This window comes from Halichoeres trimaculatus, unplaced genomic scaffold (genome assembly GCF_033239565.1).
Source record: "Halichoeres trimaculatus isolate MK-OKI-2021-1 unplaced genomic scaffold, fHalTri1.1 fHalTri1_scaffold_18, whole genome shotgun sequence".
Lineage (NCBI taxonomy): Eukaryota > Metazoa > Chordata > Actinopteri > Labriformes > Labridae > Halichoeres > Halichoeres trimaculatus.
This window is the reverse complement of record NW_027437196.1, coordinates 28,885,473-28,908,020: the sequence shown is the minus strand read 5'-3', so window position 1 is coordinate 28,908,020 and position 22,548 is coordinate 28,885,473. Positions and strand designations below refer to the sequence as shown.

Genomic DNA, 22,548 nt, shown 5'->3' with positions numbered 1-22,548 from the left:
TTGAATGTTTAGGGCTGTAGATGTGGTTTCAAGTTTTTTAGAGTCTAACTGCTTTGAATCAATCAGAAGATAATGTCTCATCACTTCTTATCACCTCTGTTTCTCTCTCCTCTGAACCCTCACTGACCTTGAGTACAAACTATATAGATCTGTTATTCCTACAGTGGGTGACTAGGTCTTGACAGATGTCTAAGTTTCAGAATTCTAAGTTTTACAGACAGTGACAGAATTAAAATGTTTGCTTCATCACTGTTCCACAGGAGAAGACTGATTAACATCTAGTGAAATCTGAAGGATTTATTTCATTGCTGTAAATAAACAAAGGTAGGCCTGTCACGATAACAAATTTTGCTAGACAATAATTTTCCAAAATATTATTGCCGATAAACAATATTATTGTCAATATATCTTTGATTTTTTTCCAATTTTTTCATTGATGTAATTATGATAAATGGGATAATAAAGTGAGTTCACCATATCAAAAGCAAGAAACTTTAATTTCTTAAGAGTATTTAACTGTAATTAAAAGGTCAGGATCTTTTAAATAAAATAAATTAAACAGAAAATATAAATTTAACAAACAAGAAAGAGAAAAAAAATACAATGAAAATGAAATGGACTCTCTTTTAGAAAAAAATACATGTCAATGAAAATAATTAATACCAATCAAAAACAATAAAGCATAGACCCTGTCTCTAAAGAAAAAACGAAACTCAAAAAAAACAGCAATAAAAACTATAGGCTAAATAAAAGGGAGTTTATACAGTTCCTAAATTGTAACATGTCCTTTTTCCCAGTCAATCCGTACTGTCTGTCAAACATTTTGAACATTTCTGGCTTTCAACCATATTGAAGGGCTGCATTTCTTTGGCAATGTAGCTGTCTTTGAGCGCCCACCATTTGGCATTTTTATTTCTACTTACTTTGCCGACCAAAAGCCTCAGTAAGAGCAGATTGTCAAAGAACAAGGCTCCGCTGCACCTCCCTCTTCTTCTTCTTTGTCGCCACTATTTTCAAAAACAAAATTTTCCCACACTGGGACTGTGGCAGGCGGCTTAAGAACCGTATCTTTCGTGTCATCACTCATATTAGCGTGTGTTTCCTCCTTACCCCTCAGGACGCTCGCTTCAGCTCTCTCCGTGTGTACGCGCGAGCAGCCCCGTCTTCACCCCAGAGCATTTTTGACAGATACTCACTCCGCTACCGGATGAATGATAATGAGCCCTTACATGGTGTTTTCTTTTGATGTTTTTATACTGATACTGTTTCATGTCGTTCCTGTGCTGACAGCACTCCCTGTCTGACCTGGGCTGTGTGCAGTGAGGTCAAAAAGCCAAAGTCTGTTCTACAAAACAGAGGATATCACTCATTTGTGTTTTGGTTAATTATCAAGAAGCAGCAGCGTTGGAGGACCAAATTCAAACATTTTAACTCATTCCATCAAATTTCACTTTACAAACAGGTCTGTATTATAGTATAAGTCATATACAGAACTTAACTGGGGGACTTCCTGTGAGTTTCAGCAGCTGTTGTAAACTGAATATTCACCGACACATTCAGCTGAAGGTCTCCAGTTTACAGGGTCACTGTTAACACCAGAACACTGCAGAGTTAATAAACCAAGTCAAGCCCTCAAAGATTTCTGTACATCTGGAAAGTATTACCCCTAAGGCTGGGTTCTTTTCAGGGGGACGTTTAGACCCTAGTTCCTGCTACTGACAAGCACATAGTTCTAGGGGAACGCTATAACTGCAGTTGAAAATGTCTGCAGATAAGATGTTCCTTCAGTCATTCAGGGGATACTTGAAATGAAGATCCTGGTGACGTGAACACAGAGAGAGTGTAGTGTCTCCTCCTCCTCCTCCTCCTCCTCCAGAAGCCATCTACCTCACCTCAGGCATACCATTATCTGCTCTACAAGCAACACCTTAGTGAATGTGCAGTCACATCAACACATCACACCTCTCTCCTCACCCAAGCCGTGCGCTGAATTAATTACTTTTATCACCATGGCAACCACAATCTCAGCAGAGACATTAGCTCTCCAGTAGGACACTACACTTAAAAATCCTACGGTTATGGGTTTTTATTTCATTTCCAGCTTGCACTGTAACACTGCAGGGATTGCTTCATTGTTGGCTCAGAGGCTCTCTGTTTGTTAACAACGTTTTATTATTATCATATTCAAACCAACAAAAATGATTCTTCAACACAGAGTAAAAAGATGAAACCTTTTTTACCATACAAAGGTGTGCCGCTAGGGACAAATTAACAAGATTATTCACGGGTTAAGATACGAGACAAGTACTCTCTTCATCTGTAGCAGAGCCTGCTTCACTTAAAGGGGACATATCATGCTGATGCCTGATTTAATATTTACATATAATATAAAACATTTGTAAACAAGACCTTACACCCCCTGAATTTTAAAAAAGCAATATATTGTATTTTTTCTGATATCCTAGAACGAGATTTGATGCCTCTGAAAATAGGTCATTGACAGTTGGCCGTGAGATTTCCACCTTTGTGACGACACGAGGATCCTTTCTTTTTATTGGAGTAATCTGATAAAGCAGCTCCTCCTCTGTGATCTCAGTTAGTCAGTATATATATATATATGTATAAATACAGCTCCCTACTAACTCTGACTAACTTGACTGAGTGCTGGATGCAGCAGGGACTCTGCTCTGCTGAGCAGCTCGGCTTTACATGGTGAATTAGCAGTTAAAACACTGTAGTTTTAGCAGACGTGGTAATACTTGTGAGACTGTGATATTTGCATGCTTGTTCTGACATGCACTGTGAACCAGGACCACAATAATGCTGCGGTGATAACATAGTGAGGAACTGACGGTAGAGGTGATCTTTAGACTACACTTTCAGCATGATGGATAAAACAGACAGAGAAAAGTGAAGGAGCAGGATGGAGCCCTGTTATAGAAATAGTTTATTGGTGAAGTCTGCCTATATTTCCACGTATAAACTATACATGTTACAGTACCGCTTTGACTCACCACACTGAAGCGTCCTGAGATGATCTGTGTCCAGGTGGATTTTCTTCCTCCTGAGCTGCAGAACCATCCGGGTCTGACTCGGGGTCCAATACAAAAGGACGTATCCTACACTCTGCCATTTTATTAGTGTTATCAATGCCTTAAGGTGAAGTTTTGACAAACAGCAAACTCGCTCGGTCTGCCCCATCCAATATGGTGATTTTGTAAATACTGCCATGCTGCAAAAACCGCCCCCTGGCTCTACCCCCTCCACCCCTCTGATAGAACTGACCAATCAGAGCACAAAGGGCTGTGACGTTGCGAGGTTACTGGAGGTCATTCTGGAAACGGAGCGTTTCAACCAGATCTTCAGAATGGCCTAAAATTAGGATATTGAGAACGCCATTGTGGGGCAATGAAGTGAATGACTTGTACTGAGAGCAGAAATGCTTTACAGGCATCCTAGTCTGGCAAAGTGAAAAGGAGGAACAAGCACGATATTTCCCTTTAACCCTGCCCGACCCTGCAGCTCTGACTGGAAGAAGTCATTTATCCTCTGTATCTGTACATAAGCAAATAAGAGAAAAAATATGATGTAAGTACAGCTGGAAATAGATGTACCAAGTGTTATCAAGCCATCAGATTATGGAAAGAAGCCCATATACTGCCATGTGAAAAAAACAGTAACAGGAACAATGATGGACTACCGTGTTGTGCTTGTGCTGCTAAATCTGCTGTTGCTCCATTTCTGCTATCAGCAAAGACGCGTCCAACATATACACCAGGTGATCAACTTATCTTTACTGCAACTGAGGAGTGCTACCAAATGACTATACAGTTATAGCACCAACTACAGGCCTGGCATACTTACTGCAGCGTTTTCAGTCCTGCAGTATTCTGTGTAAACACAGATTTTTTTTTTAACAGTTTCTTGTGCTTTCAGGTGTAACGCTGTGTAAACGGCTCCTCACACTCACAGACCAACATGTCACCGTCCACATGCTGCCCTGCCCCCACTCTGTTCCTTAGATCTGTGTGTGTGTGTGTGTGTGTGTGTGTGTGTGTGTGTGTGTGTTGATTCCCCCCTATTTCATTAGGACTTTTTAGCTCCCAGAGTCATTTCCATAGGTCATGCCCCCACCCGCCCCCATCCACCCTTTCCCCCCTTTCACCCTCCCAGCTCCATTATGGCCGGCTCTTTGTCCGTACCAGATGTGTTCTCTGTTATGTGTGTGTGTTTGGCGAAGGGGCCCACTGCCCCACAGCCGGATGAACCTCCCCCTCACACAGCAGACCAGAAACAGTGCTGTCTGCACTGCCCAACTGTTTGTCCTTGCAGGTTGAAGCTGGAGCCACAGCTCTGTGACTGGGTGTTAACCAACGATACAACACGCCGTCCTTGACCTGGGAGAACAGGAAGTTCATTTGAAGCATTTTAAGGAGTGAAGCCAAAAACCTGGCTGGTGTTTAATACTGGGTAAAAATAATGTTATCTGCATTCATTTGGAATTTTGAGAAAAACACACAGAGCTGGTCACATCTGATTCTACTCTGTGGGAAATGTTATCATTTTTGATTCCAAGTCAACATCAGCATCGTCTCAGAGATTTCACATGACCTCATGAAATCTGTGTGCGTACAAACCTTCCTGCTCCACCACAAGAGATGAAATACAGCTGAAGCTGCTTTTTTGTTCCTCCAAAACAAAGAGGAAGGTATGGAGGGACAAACAGAAAGGGCTGGGAGGGGAGAAGGCCGTACATCTGTCAGAGCTACTGGTCTTATAAATATGCAGCAGCTTGATCTAAAGGTTAGACAGCCTGCACCCTGGCAGCTGCTCCATCCCAGACACGGTGTTCAACCTCACACACACACACACACACACACACACACACATGCAGAGTCACTTTATTTAGAAAGAGTCAAGGTAGAGCCATAATCAAGAAGTCCAACAAAATAATCATAAACATCGTTTGTGTAATGTCCTCCATGGTTTCCAAACATCCTTCAACTCATCTCATCTCATGGTAGAAGTCTGCAGTCAGACAGGGCAAGGCTGGCCCTGCTGTTAAAGTGAGAGCATGCTTTAATAGGTCCACTCCAGCAGAGAGGAAACCCTGACTTATCATCACAGTCAAAGGGAAGAGGTGGTCCACATGGATGGAGAGAGATCAGGGTGAAAACCATCCACTCGTTTCTTTTTATGATGGTGCTTATCATACAGACAGAGGTTTCTGGGAAAAGTTCTGGTTGAAATTGTGACGGATAAGTCTGACTGTGACAGGTCGTGTGTGTGTATGTGTGTGTCTGAAACCTTCAAAGCCAAGTCTGGTGGCTGAGGTCCTGGCTCCGTTGACCAGCTGACTTTATCTGTGATGGTAGCAGCTGGTGTCTGTTCAACTTGAGTCTGGTCTTGTTGGAGGTTTCTGCCTGAATACTGCACGGTGCCCTGCTCAGGAGGATTAAGATAAGATTGGATCTGAAAATAATAGGGACTGAATCACATCTTGATATTAAATCTTTATATAGAGCCACCCAGACCTGGTCTTTATTAGGGATGTCCTGATATTACATTTACACTTCCGATACGATACAGATACTGCAGCATTGAGTATTGGTCGATACTAGGGATGGGTACCTTTCACGTTTGAAACGATACCCGATGCCCGGTACCTGGCAGTTGGTACCGGTACTCAACGGTACCAAGTTTCGGTATTTTTTTGTTTATGTGGAAAAAATATCAATTCGTGAATAATGAAATATAAAAAAAATTCAATTTAACAACTTTATTCTTCAATATATAATCTTGCAGTGCTGTGTTTATGTCCAGCATGGAAAATCACCTACTCTTCCTCTCCCTCACAGTCACAAGGATGCATTTAGGTACCTAAACATGGTACCTTTTGATTTTACATGAATCGATACCCGATACTTTTGACAGAATTCGGTCTGTACCTAATTCGGTACCCATCCCCAGTCGATACCGATATTAATCTGATACAATATCAGTATTAAACATGCATGGGACACCTCTAGTCTTTATGTAAAGCTTCATTTTTTAATGACATTTATTGTGAGTTGCTGTGACATAAATAAAAATTTAAAGGTATAGAGTGAATTTTTGGACAGATTCTTGTTCAGACTTTTACAGTTTTAACTAGAGCCTGACCGATTAATTGGCCCGATTAATCGATCAGGCCGATTAATCGGGCCGATTTTGCCTGTAACTGATTAATCAACATCAGCCAAAATGTAGCTGATTATAAGAAAATTTTGCTCCGCGGATATTCTGTCACTCCTGTTCCTGTGTGTCTGTGTGTTGGGCTGCACACTGCCCGAGTGCCCGCCCCCTCCGTCCACCATTATGTAAAGTAAGACTATAGAACGATGTTTTAACATTGTGTTTGTTGCTTTTTGGAGAGATAAACAGATATAAATGATACTGTTATTTTGTTATTTCACACCTCCACCATTATCTAATGGAAGACCATGATACGGCATTTTAACGCCGTGTAATTTGCTCATTGTGTGTTTACAGTTTGACATTTTTTTCTACTTACTGTGTTTAAAGTTTGACTTCTTTAATTTAATAGTGTTCTGTCTCTGTCCTGAATCACATGGGTATTATAATAATTTGTGTTCATATACAGTATATATCCTGTGTATATCAATGAATTTATCATATATCAGCCGATATATCGGACATTGGTCGATATATCGGATATCGGCTTTTTTTTTGCCCCCAGTATCGGTATCAGCCCCAAAAATCCCGGGCTCTAATATAGAGCCACCCAGACCTGATCTTTATGTAAAGCTTCATCTTTTGATGACATTTATTGTGAGTCGCTGTGACATAAATAAAGATTTAAAGGCACAAAGTGAGTTTTTGGGCAGATTCTTGTTCAGACTTTTACAGTTTTAACAAATAAAATACTTTTTCTACCTCCATATACTCTTTGTTTATCCTCAGCAGCCAGCTTCTTCCTCCTGCCTCATCAGTCAGTTGGTGTTACAGTTGGGGGGTTACACTGACAGACAATTCTGTGTAGCTGTTTCTTCCTGATGCTCTTTAGTTTGGAAATTTGTCCCAATGAAAATCTTTGATCATATTTCATCGTGGCCAAATGCTGAAAAGAGAAAAGTGTGGGTTCAGATGATAAATTTGCAGCCCTCACAAACCCTATTGTAGCCTAATTTAACAAAGCAGAGCTCCTTTCTCCTTTTACACGCTGTGATATGAGCTGGACAGCACCAACAGCAGGGCAGCCTGAGATAAATGACTACATCACTTCCAAGATGTGCACACACACACACACACACACACACACACAGGGAGAGAGAACCCCCTCCTGTGTGGTGCAGGGACAGTGGAAAAGGTGGGGGTGGACGTTAATGAAGGCCAGAGAGGGGAGTGCTGTTTGAAGCAGCTGACTCACGGTTCAGACTCCACCGGCTGACTGTCTGCTTGGCTGCTACGTCCACAACATGCTCTGTGAACACAGGCTCCAGCGCTGCAGCGCTACCTGCAGAAAGACTGTGAGGGAGAACAGCTCCACAACGTGTCTGCTGCTAGATTCACTCTCCATCCCGCTGTGTCATACCCTTAATGTAGCGTGACACAGAAATCCCACAGCATGAAGTAAATGCAGTGTGAGATACCACAATTATTGAGGTGTGTTTCAGGAACAAGAATACAGACGTGTGTGTTGAATAAAACAGCTCTAGGCTGTAGTTTTCAAACTGGATCAGCTGTTTGATCAGAGGCAACATATCTCCACAGCTGACGATATAACATCAATGGGGGTGAGTAAAAAGAAAAGAAAATCTGATGGCTTCCCCTGACCTCTGAATATTACTTAGGCCTATGGATGGGCGAGTACCATAGACTATAAAACATGGACGTAGTCTCTGCAACATCACCCGTCTGTTCCTGAACAGTGAAATGAAGCCAATTCGCAGCCACATTCACTATGACGCTGGTTGTATGTTAGAGAGTAAGAAAACAATTCACTCACCGAACAGTGTGTGCCAATAGTAAAATCAGCGTTTTAGAACCAAGCTGTTTTTTGAACCAGGCTGTTGATATGTTTTTAGTGCAGAAAAATTCTGTTTTTATGGCTGGGTGTGTATAAGGCTTCTGGTCTTTTCTGCAGCCAGCCTCAAAAGGGATTCTGATACCAGGTACCGGTATGGGGCTGACTCCGGTCTTATTTTAGGCATCAGTACTCGTGAAGGCTACTGCTGATTAGGGCTGCAAAGATTAGTCAACATAATCATCTACATCAACTGTAAAAATTCATTAACATGAATATTAACAGTTGACGCATAGTATTATTGTTTTTATTGTTGTTGTCATAGAGTGAAAGGAAATACCAGGTGGTAAATGCTCATCTGTAACTTCAGTTCACTGTATGAGGCGCCACGTTAAAGGGGACATATCATGCTTGTTTCTCCTTTTCACTATGCCAGACTGTAAAGCATTTCTGCCCTCAGATATGTCCTTTTGTATTGGACCCCGAGTCAGACCCGGACGGTTCTGCAGCTCAGGAGGAAGAAAATCCACCTGGACACAGATCATCTCAGGACGCTTCAGTGTGGTGAGTCAAAGCGGTACTGTAACATGTATAGTTTATACGTGGAAATATAGGCAGACTTCACCAATAAACTATTTCTATAACAGGGCTCCATCCTGCTCCTTCACTTTTCTCTGTCTGTTTTATCCATCATGCTGAAAGTGTAGTCTAAAGATCGCCTCTACCGTCAGTTCCTCACTATGTTATTACCACAGCATTATTGTGGTCCAGGTTCACAGTGCATGTCAGAACAAGCATGCAAATATCACAGTCTCACAAGTATTACCACGTCTGCTAAAACTACAGTGTTTTAACTGCTAATTCACCATGTAAAGCCGAGCTGCTAAGCAGAGCAGAGTCCCTGCATCCAGCACTCAGTCAAGTTAGCCAGAGCTGGTAGGGAGCTGTATAAAAACTCAGCTCTTGGTGGGTGTATCCTTCGGTGGTGGTTGTGTGACTAACTGACATCACAGAGGAGGAGCTGCTTTATCAGATTACCCCAATAAAAAGAAAGGATCCTCGTGTCGTCACAAAGGTGGAAATCTCACGGCCAACTGTCAATGACCTATTTTCAGAGGCATCAAATCTCGTTCTAGGATATCAGAAAAAAATACAATATCTCATTTTTTGAAAATTCAGGGGGTGAAAGGTCTTGTTTTCAAATTAATTATATTATATGTATATGTATATGTATATGTATATTATATTATAACCATTTAACTTTTTTCACATGGTCTAATTTTAGAAATGCAAACTAAAAATTGCAAGAGAGAGTACTTGTACTGGTATCGGTCTGAAAAAAGCGGTATCAAACATTCCTACTTAAAACTAAAAAATGAATACACACTCAAAGAAAATCAAAAAGGCATGGCTGTTTCTGATTTATTCAAAAGTTTAATGTGTGACCGTCAGCTGTTAAGTAAAAACTCAATGACAACTCTCTGAGCCTAAAATGCTACAAAATGTTCTCCAACGTTTCTCCTCTAACTTTGATTGACTTAATGATTTTCTCTCTGCCTTAACACAGACACTCCTGTTTTCAGATTCTGTCTGACATGACTGGTTTAAGAAGATAAGATCTATTTGCCTCAAGCAACACCATTAAGTTACTCTCATTCATGAGATGAAAAACGTCTCAAGATCAGCTCCCACTTGACAAATCCCAGATGTCAAAAATGTGACAAGTTGTTTGGCTAAGACTGAAAGGATAAATCAGCACAAACATCCTCACAGAGCTTTCTGGTATAATCTGTGACACAGAGAGCCAACAGAAAACCTGAAGAAAGGCAGACTGACCAGAATTAACATGTGGTGAAAAGTTTTTTTTTTCACTAACCTTTGTACCTTTTTGGATAAAGTTAGGTGCACAGATCATATCAATTACAGAGGAAAAGTCAGGTCAAAGGTGACCCAGTTCTGTTTTCCTCTGCTCAGAAACAAAACAAATCAGTTCCAAAGCGAACAAACACATTTCCTGCTTGGGTCTGTGAGGCCTGCCATGGAGCTGACTCACCACCAGAGAGAAGCTGCAGCAGGAGATCACACATAGAGCAGGAGCATGTGTCTATCCACCAACAAACAACTCTCAGTCTGTCAGGGAACTTAGCCTGTTAAGTCTTATTAGTTTAATTTCTAGCTTAATGTGGACTTTGAATTGAATTACAGGGGAAACCAGGTTAAACTGCTCTGCTTTTCGCACCACTGTCTCCACGAGTCTTACCCTGTCTGAACCCTGTCCATGACAGACTCAGCTCACTGCAGATATATGACCCACAAATGATAAATTCTACAAAGCACAAACTTTAAAAAATGTATATCTTTTTTCCCTGAATTAATCTGCGTTAACCAGATTTCTGTCTAGTAGAGTTGTTGTAATAAATTCTTTCAAGTAACCGAACCCCGACTGATCTGTCTTAGAGCAGCTGCTGAGCTCCCCTGACTGAAATTAATGAAACAGGTTATAACAGGTGTGATCTGCTCCATAAACACAAAACCAGGCCAGTCTGAAAGTTAGACTTTGGCTCCAGTTGGGCAAATTCAACGTACAAACAACTCTACCAGAAGAACCTGAGACCCCTTCGACTGGTGAGGAGACTGTTTGACAGCCATGTCAGAGATAAACCCAGTCCTGGACAATGTCTCCTACCCACTGCATGACCCCTGATAAATCTTCTCCATATGTTCAGTGCATGACTTATTAGGACTGGGTGAGTATGGCAAAAATCAAAGTCAGGATCAACTGAACCAGATTTCAGTTCATGCTTCATTACCCCACTCCCAACTCAGAACACCCCGTTGATATTTGTATAATCTTGAAACGAGTAACTGAAATGAACATGCAGAGGTTAACATTTAAAGGGAACATATCATGCTTGTTTCTCCTTTTCACTATGCCAGACTAGGATGCCTGTAAAGCATTTCTGCCCTCAGTACAAGTCATTTAGTTCCTTCATTGCCCCACAATAGCGTTCTCAATATCCTCAGTTTAGGCCATTCTGAAGATCTTGTTGAAACGCTCCGTTTCCAGAATAACCTCAAGTAACCTTGCAACGTCACAGCCCTTTTTATCCATCATGCTGAAATAATAATAATAATAATAATAATAATAATAATGATAATAATAATAATAATAATAACAATAATAATAATAATAATAATAATAATAATAATAATAATAATAATAATAATAATAATAATAATGCATTTAATTTAAAAGCGCCTTTCAGGACACTCAAGGACGAACAAGATTAAAAACAACCACAAGTGTGAAAGTGTAGTCTTAAGATCTCCTCTACCATCAGTTCCTCACTATGTTATTACCACAGCATTATTGTGGTCCAGGTTCACAGTGCATGTCAGAACAAGCATGCAAATATCACAGTCTCACAAGTATTACCACGTCTGCTAAAACTACAGTGTTTTAACTGCTAATTCACCATGTAAAGCCGAGCTGCTCAGCAGAGCAGAGTCCCTGCATCCAGCACTCAGTCAAGTTAGCCAGAGCTGGTAGGGAGCTTCATTTATACTCGGCTCTTGGTGGGTGTATCCCTTGTGTGACTAACTGGCATCACAGAGGAGGAGCTGCTTTATCAGATTACTCCAATAAAAAGAAAAGATCCTCGTGTCGTCATGATGTTTGAAATCTCGTGGCTAAATGGCAATGACCTATTTTCAGAGGCATCAAATCTCGTTCTAGGATATCAGAAAAAATACAATATCTCATTTTTTGAAAATTCAGGAGGTGAAAGGTCTTGTTTTCAAATTTATTATATTATATGTAAGTATTAAATCAGGGATCAGCATGATATGTCCTCTTTAAGGTTTATCTATTGAAATAATGGAACTGATGCACATCAGCTGGAATGAAAATGATTTGTGAAGAAAAATCAAATTTTACTAAAAAAGGAAAAAAAAACCTGTATTTTTTGCAAGCAAACAAATCACTTTTAATTCTGTGGTGGTAATGTAGAAAATTACTTTCACCTTTTAAAAAGGGACTTCACTACTATTTGGTCGTTGTCATCGATACTGTCACCAAAGTGTGTCCAAACAACTGACACAGAATTCTTTTTGGGTACAAGCTGCTTATGTTGTGCTGCCGGCTGCCGGCTCAGTGTTTGAATTTCCTGTCTGTGTACGTTGATGGAGCTACGCTCAGTCCCATCTTAGTCTGACTAAGCTCATGGTCTGATTTCTTGTTCTGCATGTAAACGTACAGAGTGTACCTGACTGGATGGGAAAGTGCCACATGGCTTCCATCTTGTTCTTCTGCTGGTTTCCTGGTACAGCAACTGACACAGCAGTTTTTACAGTGCTTACAAGCGCTAAATGTTTTTTTTTTTAATTTTCTGATTAATCACCCAGCCCTATAGTTATCCTCCTGAAATGCACCACAGAACACCACAGGAGGTAATTCCACCCATGGTAATTGAAATTTCAGCAGGTTTATGTGTTTCTAATTTTTCTATTTCTATAAATAGTTTTTTTGGTATATATGTACTATTAATAAAATGGATTGATGCAGATTCTGACTTCGATCTCTTTAACGCAGAAATTGGCTGTTCAGTTTTAAACACTTATGGGTCTCTGTGTTTAAAATATGAATAACAGGAAAATGATAAGAGCGTGAGAAAGAGAGTACAGCTCTCAGAGCTCCCAACAAGAACAGTTTGCTTTTCCTGTGACTCAGACGTCCACCTTACAAACTCTCAGCCAGATATTTAAGGAAGAATATAAACTCTCAGGGATTACTTGGCAAGAAAAAATTAACCTGTTGCAATTGTTAACTAGGAGGTAATGTTGTATTCATCCCTTACCTTTGAGTGAAAGTGGAAATACATGAGACAGGAAATGAAGGATAAGTGATAAAAAAGTCACTGTTTCAGTGTGACAATCCAGATTGAAATAAAACCACAAAGGACACGACTTAAACAGGATTCAAAGGGAGATGGTAAGCTCTACTTTCACTTGTTACACAAATGAAATTGTTTCTCATTACGTGATCTTTAAATCCTGTTACTGCAATAAGCCTCCAATAAGCAGAAAACAGTGTAGCAGTGTGCAAACAGTATCCCATGGCTCAGCCCTGCAATGAAAATATTGTACTTGGTCATTAAACAAATGGCCCTTGCTTCCATCCAATTGCTGAGCTCTGCTCTAGTGCACAGAAACGCACTGATCCCGAAATCGCTGAGTCGCAGAGTTCAACAGTGCCAGAGAAGGCACAACACGCCATGTACATGATGGCCCTAACAGAAGTACATGGACTGGCTCCGTGTCTGCGTGTCCTCAGAGTCTGCTCCTCAGCACAGAGACTGTTAGAAAGAGGCAGGAACTTCACTAAAACTGGTGCACCACACAGGCACCGAGTACAACTACATGATGTCACTCTGTGAAAGAAAGAAACGTGAGCAGGTTGTTTAAAATCAGAGCTGAGGCGCGGCGGTGCTGGTGGAGGCTCGCAGGCTTTATGTTTAAGATGCAGCTCTCTTTTTCTGACACAAAGCCAAAGTGTGGAGAAGAAATGCTTTAGCCTTTTCTCCTGCTGCTGCGGCTTCACCTCTGTGTTTAAATCAAAGCACGTCAACTTGACAGAGACAAAACAGCACATCAGTTTGGAACAGAGTACTGCTTTTACACTACCATAGTCAGTGTAGGCTAGTTTCACAAAGACATGAACTGATTACTGTGTTAAGTGTAAATACGCCCATTTACAAGATGGCACCTGGACAAGGTAGAGGGGGCTGTTCTAAACTATACCATCATGGGGATACTGTTTAATGTGGTAACTGTTCTCATCATTTCACCTAAGCACTGCAACTAACAAGCTTTTTGACATCTGGGATATCAGGGTTGACATTCTTATAGCTATGGTCTACGATTAGGAAGCTTTGTACATCTTAATAATACGGTTATAGGGCTGTAATGGTCCAATCTACACAATATAAAGACCAAAAAGAATGAAAAAAATCCATTCAGTATATCCGCTGCAAAGCTGCATACTAGTTGACCAGTACGAACCAAGCATGGCATGCACGGTTTGGATAGGTGAGTCCATCCAACCCATCTCCCTCGCTTTGCACCGTCATGCCCATGGTCCCACCTCGTCCGTCCCCACTACCCCTCTCACGTCAGCTAGCTGCTCAGCTACCGAAGCGTCATGGTGCCACTCCGAGACAGCTGAGTTTCTGTTGAACACTGAAACACTCAGCTTGACCTTTCAGGCAGAAAAATGATCACTTTCTCTAACTTCCTCACCATGGATCCAACACAATCACAAACATTTCTCCCCCACGCCACAGTGCCTCACTACCACAACAAGTGCCGTGCTGTATCCACAAAAGAAATAAGTGTGATCTTACCGGCTGTCCGTTCAGCTCTTGGATTTTGGTACACACACAGCTCAGTAGATAGCTTGATGAGAAACCTGAACTGATCTGACCTGCTCACTTTTACCGTCTCCTTTCCTCCTGCTTGATTCGACACAGCTGAGCAATTAACATGAACACACACCAGCTGACAGGACGGGCGCGCTCGCCGCAACAGTTATACATAGGGCTAAACACAAACTAATTAGCTTTAACAGTGGATACTACTACTCCCACTGTAGCCGGACTCATGCCAAACGACTTAAAAACCCACCGGGACCGCTCCAGGGTGGAGACAGGTGCCTACCTGCTCTGGTGAGTGCTTCCTTAAAAACCACAGAAATCTTAGACGGAGTTTGGTTGTGTGTTCCGCGCGTCACAGGGAAACCGAGGCTGCGCTTCACGTATCAGCTGGCAAACAGCTGTTCGCCGCAACAGGTAATGACTTTGTTTACCACAGTGGGAGATGTCAGCTGAATAACTCTGGTTAGTCTGTGCCTGTACTGGCTAATGACTGAACACTGCTGGTCGGAACGGGTCTGCTCTGTCAACAGATTTTAGCACAAGTTAGCCACACATCTTTAGCATTGTAAACTGAGCTGGTGAAGACACGCCAAGAAAGGTAAAGCCTCGCCCACAGTCGGCTCTGCTCTGATCAGCTGGCAGTGGCAACGCCAGACCTGCTTCGCCGGCTAACTCATGGTTTTGATCGCGCCGGTCCAATTGAAAAAGCTACCACTGTGTGTTACAAGGAGGATGACTGTCTTGTTTGTTACATTCTCTGCCAGCCGCTTCTTGCTCTGTCAGAGGGGGCGTGTTGTTAGGAGGTGAAGAAGGACCATACAAGCTGGGGGGGGGGGGGGGGGGGATCTTGGAACACAAAGGGGAGGGGTGAGTGAGGCTGTGTTTTTCAAATCTGTCTCATCAGCCAAACAGGGTTTCAGATCGTAGACCATAGCTTTAAGTGTTGGGTTAAACTACCACTCCCTGCCTGATACAAACAACATTTTGAATATGGATTTAAAGAGGGAGTAGTAATTTTGCACTGTGCCTGGACATCACTGACCTCATTCCTCTCAGTACCCCCTGAATGTGGCATGCCAGCCAAAATGAATCATGTAAAAAAAGAGAGAAATACTTCTGGAGGCAGAGTGTGTGCTTGTGTGGAGCCCTGACTGAAGTCGCTCCCTTTGATGCAGCACCTCAGTGCAAGCGCCGTCTGTATGGCATTCAACCCTCAAAAAGCAGCAAAGGGCTGGGAATCTCCTGCATTAAGACATTTCACAACTCTGATTTTCTGTACAGCCACACCACGTCTAAACCTCTGAAGACATCTTAGTTTTTCTTTTCCAAAGGCTTTTATGAAGAAAAGCTGGTGTACAGTTATGACCCAGCCTCCAACCACAGAATCAACAGTAAAGCCGAGTGGGTTCCCTGGCCTCCCCATGAAGAAGAGCAGAGTGGGGGGCTGGTCATTAACGCATTGGTGCCTTTGAATCCGATGGTCACTGGCATGGCTACAACCTCTCAAATTAGTCGTGGTTCCTTGGGCCAGGACAACGGGCGTCCAGGGTCACCCGCATGCCTGGCATTCCTCTACTGCTTGTACTGACAGCGGCAGCGCAGAGCACCTAGAAAAACAACGCTTCACAAGCATTTCATAGAAACTCTCAACAGACATAAAAAATGCCCCCCAGCAGCTAGGGAAGGGAGGGAGGGGGGGCAAAATACAGTTAGGATGAAAGTGGGAGCTACATATTGACTCGCAGCAGTCTCTGTGGAATTTTACAGCGAGATAAAGAAAAAAAACAGCACAACGTATCTGGTGAACCCTACAGAAGAGAAGGAAGCAGAGCCCCCACCGTGGCCTTGATGAAAAATCCCATGACCGTTCTCTTACTGTGAAATATTACTTCCTGATTTGTGGCAGGAGTGAGCTCTGTTTGTGAACCACATTCAAGCTGTGGAGCTTCAGCACATTCGCTCAATGGTTCTAACTCTGAAGCCTTGGATAAATTTTACTGGACCAGTTTTAAATGAATGAGCTGTGTGAATGGCCGTGATCCTCAGAGGTCACTTCTGAGTAGTTTTAACCTGCGTTAATGATGGAGAAAAGTACAAAGTTAAGAATGCTTCAGAAAACCACTCTGTGAATTTAAATCTGCTGTTCTGTGGAGAGCTGGAAACTAGACCACCAAATTATGTTTGCATGCTCATTTTACTCTAATGAGTCTCCATGCATTTATCTACAAGCTATTTCTCAAGGTAGGCTTTTAGGTGATTTATTCAGGGATGTGATCCCAAACCCCCACAAACACACAAATATTAGTTTCTGTTACATTCAGAGTACAATGTTTGGTTACGTAAAATGATGGTTTCACCATTTTCCTCATTAAAATGTGCATATGGCACCTTTTGCATCATTTTACAGAGTTGACTTCTAATCTAAGCAAGTCAGTGCCAGAGACCAAAAACACACCACTCCCTGCAAAGAGTGACATATTATCAAAGCAGTCAGGCTATGTTTACACAATAACGTTTCATCCCAAAATGCTAAAACGCAGTGAAAAAAACTGTGTTGGCGGCTTTTGATAGATCTCCTCTGAAGATCTCCTCTTTTGACCAATCACGCAATAACTTATTAATTCATTGGCCAGTTTTAACGTTATGGGCCTCATGCAAAAAAAACCTTTGAAAATGTAATAACTGGTCTTTAAGAGCTGTTTGCTAGAGACAAGTTGGTGTGTTTTTTCAATGTAGAAAATAATTTCAATTCAATTCTTTTTTATGTTTAAATGTAAGAAAGGGAACAGTAATCCTCACTATTTTTGTGCTCGGGTTACATATGTTCAGTTCTTTTGTTCTATTCTTCAGTTCAGGATTAACTCAATTTTGTTATTTATTGTTTCATTTTATTTTGAAGAACACTAGCCATAACAAATATAGTAGATTTAAGGAACAACTGTTACAGAGTTTTAATAAAGATTGCATTTTTCATGACAAAAATCAGTACTTTTTTGAGCCAACTGATACGCTATACGCTACTATGGTCAGTTAGTATGTGTTTTGCCTATAACATTGTCAAAGAGGGCAAACGTGTTACACTCTTGGCTGGTTATTACGTTATCGGCTCAGTTATTACATTTATAGAGGGTTTTTTTGCATCAGGCCCATAACGTAATAAACAGCCATTAACATAACAAGTTATTGCGTTATTGGTCAAAAGTTATTAAGTTATAGGTTCAGGACTTTTATTACGTTATGGTTCGTTATTACATTATGGGCTTCTACAAAGCAAAGGAAAAACCCACTTTAGATGCCGTTTTCAAAAGTTTGCATTTTGCGTCAGCTTAAACTCTGTTTTCCGCGTAAACAAGTGGCCGAGACGCAACAATACTTTCAGCCTAAAACCGTTGTGGGGAAACAGCCCCTTAAACAGTGCTTTTTTGATTTGGGTACTACACTCTGACAACTGAGGGGCTGTTTTCACAACAATGGCCTAGGGTTAAAGCGCAAAAGCATTGTAGCATTACAGCCTCTCATTTATAGGGCTGTAGCGATACACCAATTTTCTGGTACGACAAGATACATCATATTCAACTCACGAAACTAAATACATATCAGCATACTCAGCCAACAATACGATTCAATACATCATTGTTGAAAGATTTTAAAGGGACAGTGTGATTTTGGTGACATCTTATGACTTCTCAATTGACTTGTCATTGAATTAAAATGTAGGGCTGGGACGATGTGCTGTTCTCATGATTTAATTACATTACAAGTCTAGGGGTGCTGATTCGGTTTAAATTGGGATTCTTGGATATTTCTACTTTTTGCAATTTTTTGTTTGCTTTTTTAACACCAGACCACGTAAAAAAGCTAAATGATGGAGATAATGTCTACAGACTATATCGGGAACCATATTTTCTCATAAAATGCACATTACTTGAGTCAGAAAGACACATTCCATCCTCTGCTGGAGAAAAGTGGTAACTTTTTTTCAATCCAGTTTATAAAAAAAGACTGGAATGAAGAATTTTGAATGTGAAAAAAAAAAAAATTTACAAAGAATTATGATTTGTCGAAAAAAAATCCTGATATACCAATTTTTGAATTTTTTTCTCCCACCGTACTGAAAACTGATTCTTCTGAGTAAAGACAGTATCTAGATGGGTAAAAGCGACACCAGTGGCTGGCTGACTTAATCGCTTCTCCTGCAAAGCAATCGGGGTGAGGGGCAGCGAGCTGAATGCCAGGCAGAACAGGGATTAGAATGAGACTAAATGTATTGACACTCGGCTGAAAAGTCTATACCTTCTGCAGGAAAAAAAACATTAATTTATGCTGCAGAATTAATAAAATAGCTCAGCCCTCCTCATTTACAAGGACACTGCCTTGAAAACAGCCTCTAGGTGGAGTTTTTCTGTAACGCCGCAGCCACTGTTTGCTAACCCTGTAAACAAGAAGCTGGATTTTTCGGTGGAAACTCTGACATCACGCTCTGCTTTCAACAAAATGTCTGTTGCACCACTACTGCAATCTGTGATTGTATTTTTTGCATTTTCCCCAGTGTTTGGAAACAGTATTCTTTACAAATAAACCTGGGAAAAAAGCATCAACCAGTTCTAGATTATAAGCACATCATGTCAGCACCGATTACTTCCCCAGGAGTGAGACACTTACAGCGTTCTTCAAGGTTTGCATGCATCCTGCTAATAAATACCAACAGCCAACATAGTGAACCACTCTTTTTATAAATTGGGTTCACACTGACATGATCTTACATGTGTCCATGATTCACAGGTCACCTCCAGTCTCTGGTAAACCCTGCCCACACAAATATTTCTCTGGAATCTAAAGCTAAAGAGGAAGCAACACTTCCCTTTTACTTAGCATCTCAAACGTATGCAGACACATAGTGTACGTGCTTTACACCAGGAGGCACACAAGACAAATAAAGCCTCATAATCACAGCTAAACAGGAGCTAACATTAGTAAAAAATTCATTATAGCAGCATGATGAAAATATGATCTGATAAAGAAAAATAAATAAGGCATTTGCCCTTTATCCCATGTCTCCCAGACCGAGCAACCCTGGAGTAATAAGAGCTTAGATAACATCCTGAACCGTCAGGGGCAGTCGGGATTGATTTGAACTCTCCCTTGACGGTGGCTTGCATTTGACTCAGAGTGCTGACACAACACTCATCCTCTGTACGAGCCACTCTGGCTAAATGTTGCCCGTTTACTTACTATGCCTAGGAGGGGAAGGGGGGGCACTGAGAGCAGACAAATGAAAGTGGAAGGTGGGAGGGCTGAGGGGCAGAAAAAGAGAAATGAGTGACAGAGCATGAGCACAGATCCTGTTAGGCAGGAGGATGAGTGAGGCTGCAGGGATGAGGAGAGTAATAGTGACACCATCTAATTTAGCCCACTGCCAGCACTGGGATGTGCACGGAGCGAGTAGTGCAATGCTGCATGTGAATACTGTTAAAAGCAAGTGTGTGTGAGCTGCAGGGGTGTGGTCGTGAACACAGCACAGCAACGTGACACGTAAAGGTGTATAAGAAGGTGCTCTCATGACAACACATGCCTCCTTTTGTGAATTTGCATCAGACCCACAGCACACCGTTGATATTCCAGCAGAAATCAGCGCATGAGCACTGATTCTTTCTTCTAATCTGTGCGCCAGATTATCTGCATCTAAAATATTGGCTTCTTTTCTGATGTTAATGATGCTGCTCCGGCCGTGGACTCACGCCATGACAATCCTATTGCTGGACAAAGAAAGCGGGGTTCCCTCCCTTCTTGTGTGTCCTTGAGACAACATATCAATTTAATAAGCAGCCTGCATGTTGGGGAGCGATGGGGGTATATGAGGACACGTTTGAGCTTTTGGCATGACTGGGTTGTGCTGAGATCTTTATGTATGCTGTTTGAAGAGCATGCTCCTCCACTCATCATCGGGCTCTCTCTGCCTCTCTCCCTGCACACAAAGGAATGTCACACAAAGGAAACGCGTTGAGTCCGCAAGTCAACAGGGAAAAAACACTATCGGCTGTTTGTATCAGCGAGAAAGACCTTCCCCTTTTAAAATGTGCTGACTGCTGAAACAAAGGATACTGTTCGGTTGCAAAATGATAACACAAATCTCAGCATAAGAAGAGCAAAGCATGGCTGGTAGCAGCCGCGGTGACTCGTGTATCAGTGCAGTTCTCTAATGAGGGGCTATTAATGCTGAATGCAAGTCAGAAATGCTTACCAGTAATCATACACACCCTATTTTGTATTTCACATGGCTCAAAGCTCCTCAGGAGACCCCTGCTTTAATAAAACACACTGGTAGAGTCTTCTTTAACATTTCACAGCACCTCCTCCACTGCAGTTGCACGTTTTGAACCAAACTATCTTCAATAGACGAATTTTCAAACAGCTTTCGTCAACTAAAGTCTCCAGCTACCTGTCAAATCCCCGTAGTTGTAGCAGAGCAGCGTTAAACTGGTGCATGTGGATGGAGTTTGGTGTATGCGGGCGCGGTGCATTCAGCTCAACGGGGAGGATGAAGTGAGACTGTTTCCCATCTTACGGGACAAAACCTCTCTGTGTAGTTAGAGCTGAACCGAGAAGAACAATATCATCACACACTCAAATTAAAACAGGTGATGACTACACATGTCGTCGTTTAGACAGAATCAAACAGGAACAGAGACAAATGTCGAAACTCTGTTTTAGTTCAGCGGAGCAGCTACGAGCTAACAGGCTAGCGTGATAGTGCTGTGAGTAGATGAGTATCTGACAGACAGAGAGGGGCTCCAAACTGTGAGTTAACAGAAAGATTAAAGTTACACAGGACAGTTAACAGGCTGGGGGTGTCTGGGATGGATGTTTGGATGTTAACAAGTTACCAGACTAAACTAATCCGTTAAAACTCAAATATCTACGATTCACGTCACCGAGTCCAAACACATCTCCAAACCGTTTTCTACGACCCTGTCAGGAAAAAGTCTATGACATGAAGAGCGAACACAGATAACGGTCACCTGCACGAACACCAAACCACACAGCCAGCAACAGCATAACAACAACTTAACTTTTACAGTCCAACTTAGGCTCACTGCCCCGACCCAAACTCTGAGAGGACATGGCCCAACCACAAAGTAAATGAACAACCAGTGTTTGACAAACATCCACTCACTGATGCTGCCAACTTTGTATTTGCGAAACTGAGGACTGCTCCTTGGGACGGACTCCTCTACTCTTTGTTGGCAAAGCAGAATCCAGAGACTTCAACCTGGCCGAAGAGGAGCCAGCTTTGATCCCGTCGGTCCTTTTCAGTCCAATGTGACTTTTAGCTCCCTGCTCCTTTTCTTCCCAGACAATAAACATTCCTCAGACAGGCAGCAGCAGGCTGGCCACCGACCCTGCGCCATCTTAGTTAGACACACTCTGCTTCTTCTTCTTCGGGCTTCTTAAACAAAGAGCTTCTCCAGACACGGGGGTCCAACTTTCCAGAAACACGCGGAAAACACAAAACAACTCCACGCTGTGACATGTGACAGTACTTACCGGTATTTTCTTGTATCCTTGTCCAGAACAGGAGGACGAGCAGAAGGCATGGTGTTGCATCCATCGTGGCTACGGACCAGACTGGCAGCCGATTGCTAACTTCTCCCAGCGCTGAGAAAGGTTGATGCTAATTGGCTAATAGACTCACAGGACCCGCCTCTCGAGCGCTTCCTTGTCAAATAGGCGACGCTGATTGGCTGAGAAACCTGTCACATTCCAACCTACTGGAGCAACTCTAGCACTGCTGTAAACAAACACTGTTGCTATTCACTACAGTGATAAAATATACATTTATCAGTTTAAACTCGTAATGCATCTTTAATAAAAAAGAGTTTCTTTTTTCTCTGTAGAGTTATAGATAAAAGTAGTCACAGCACTCCCAGTATCATCTTTTTAACAAGTCTCCTCTCATTTTTACTGGCATATAATAATTTTTAAAAGAATTTTGGAAATCCTTCGTGGAAATGTTGAAAAAGTATAATATTGAAATCCAGCAGAAAAGTGCATCTTTATGGGCAAAAAAAAAAAAAACCTTTAGTATGACAG

At 41.8% G+C, this 22,548-nt stretch overlaps 1 protein-coding gene across 1 annotated transcript in view; it reads right to left on the bottom strand.

The window, feature by feature from the left end:
- tgfbr1b (transforming growth factor, beta receptor 1 b) overlaps positions 1-22,101 on the bottom strand; it is a 106,494-nt gene extending 84,393 nt beyond the window's left edge. Inside the window, exon 1 of the mRNA XM_074693031.1 lies at positions 22,003-22,101. Within this exon, the coding sequence (XP_074549132.1) occupies positions 22,003-22,066 (64 nt within the window). The 5' untranslated portion in view covers positions 22,067-22,101. The remainder of the gene's footprint in view (positions 1-22,002) is intronic.
- Positions 22,102-22,548: the final 447 nt, after the last annotated feature.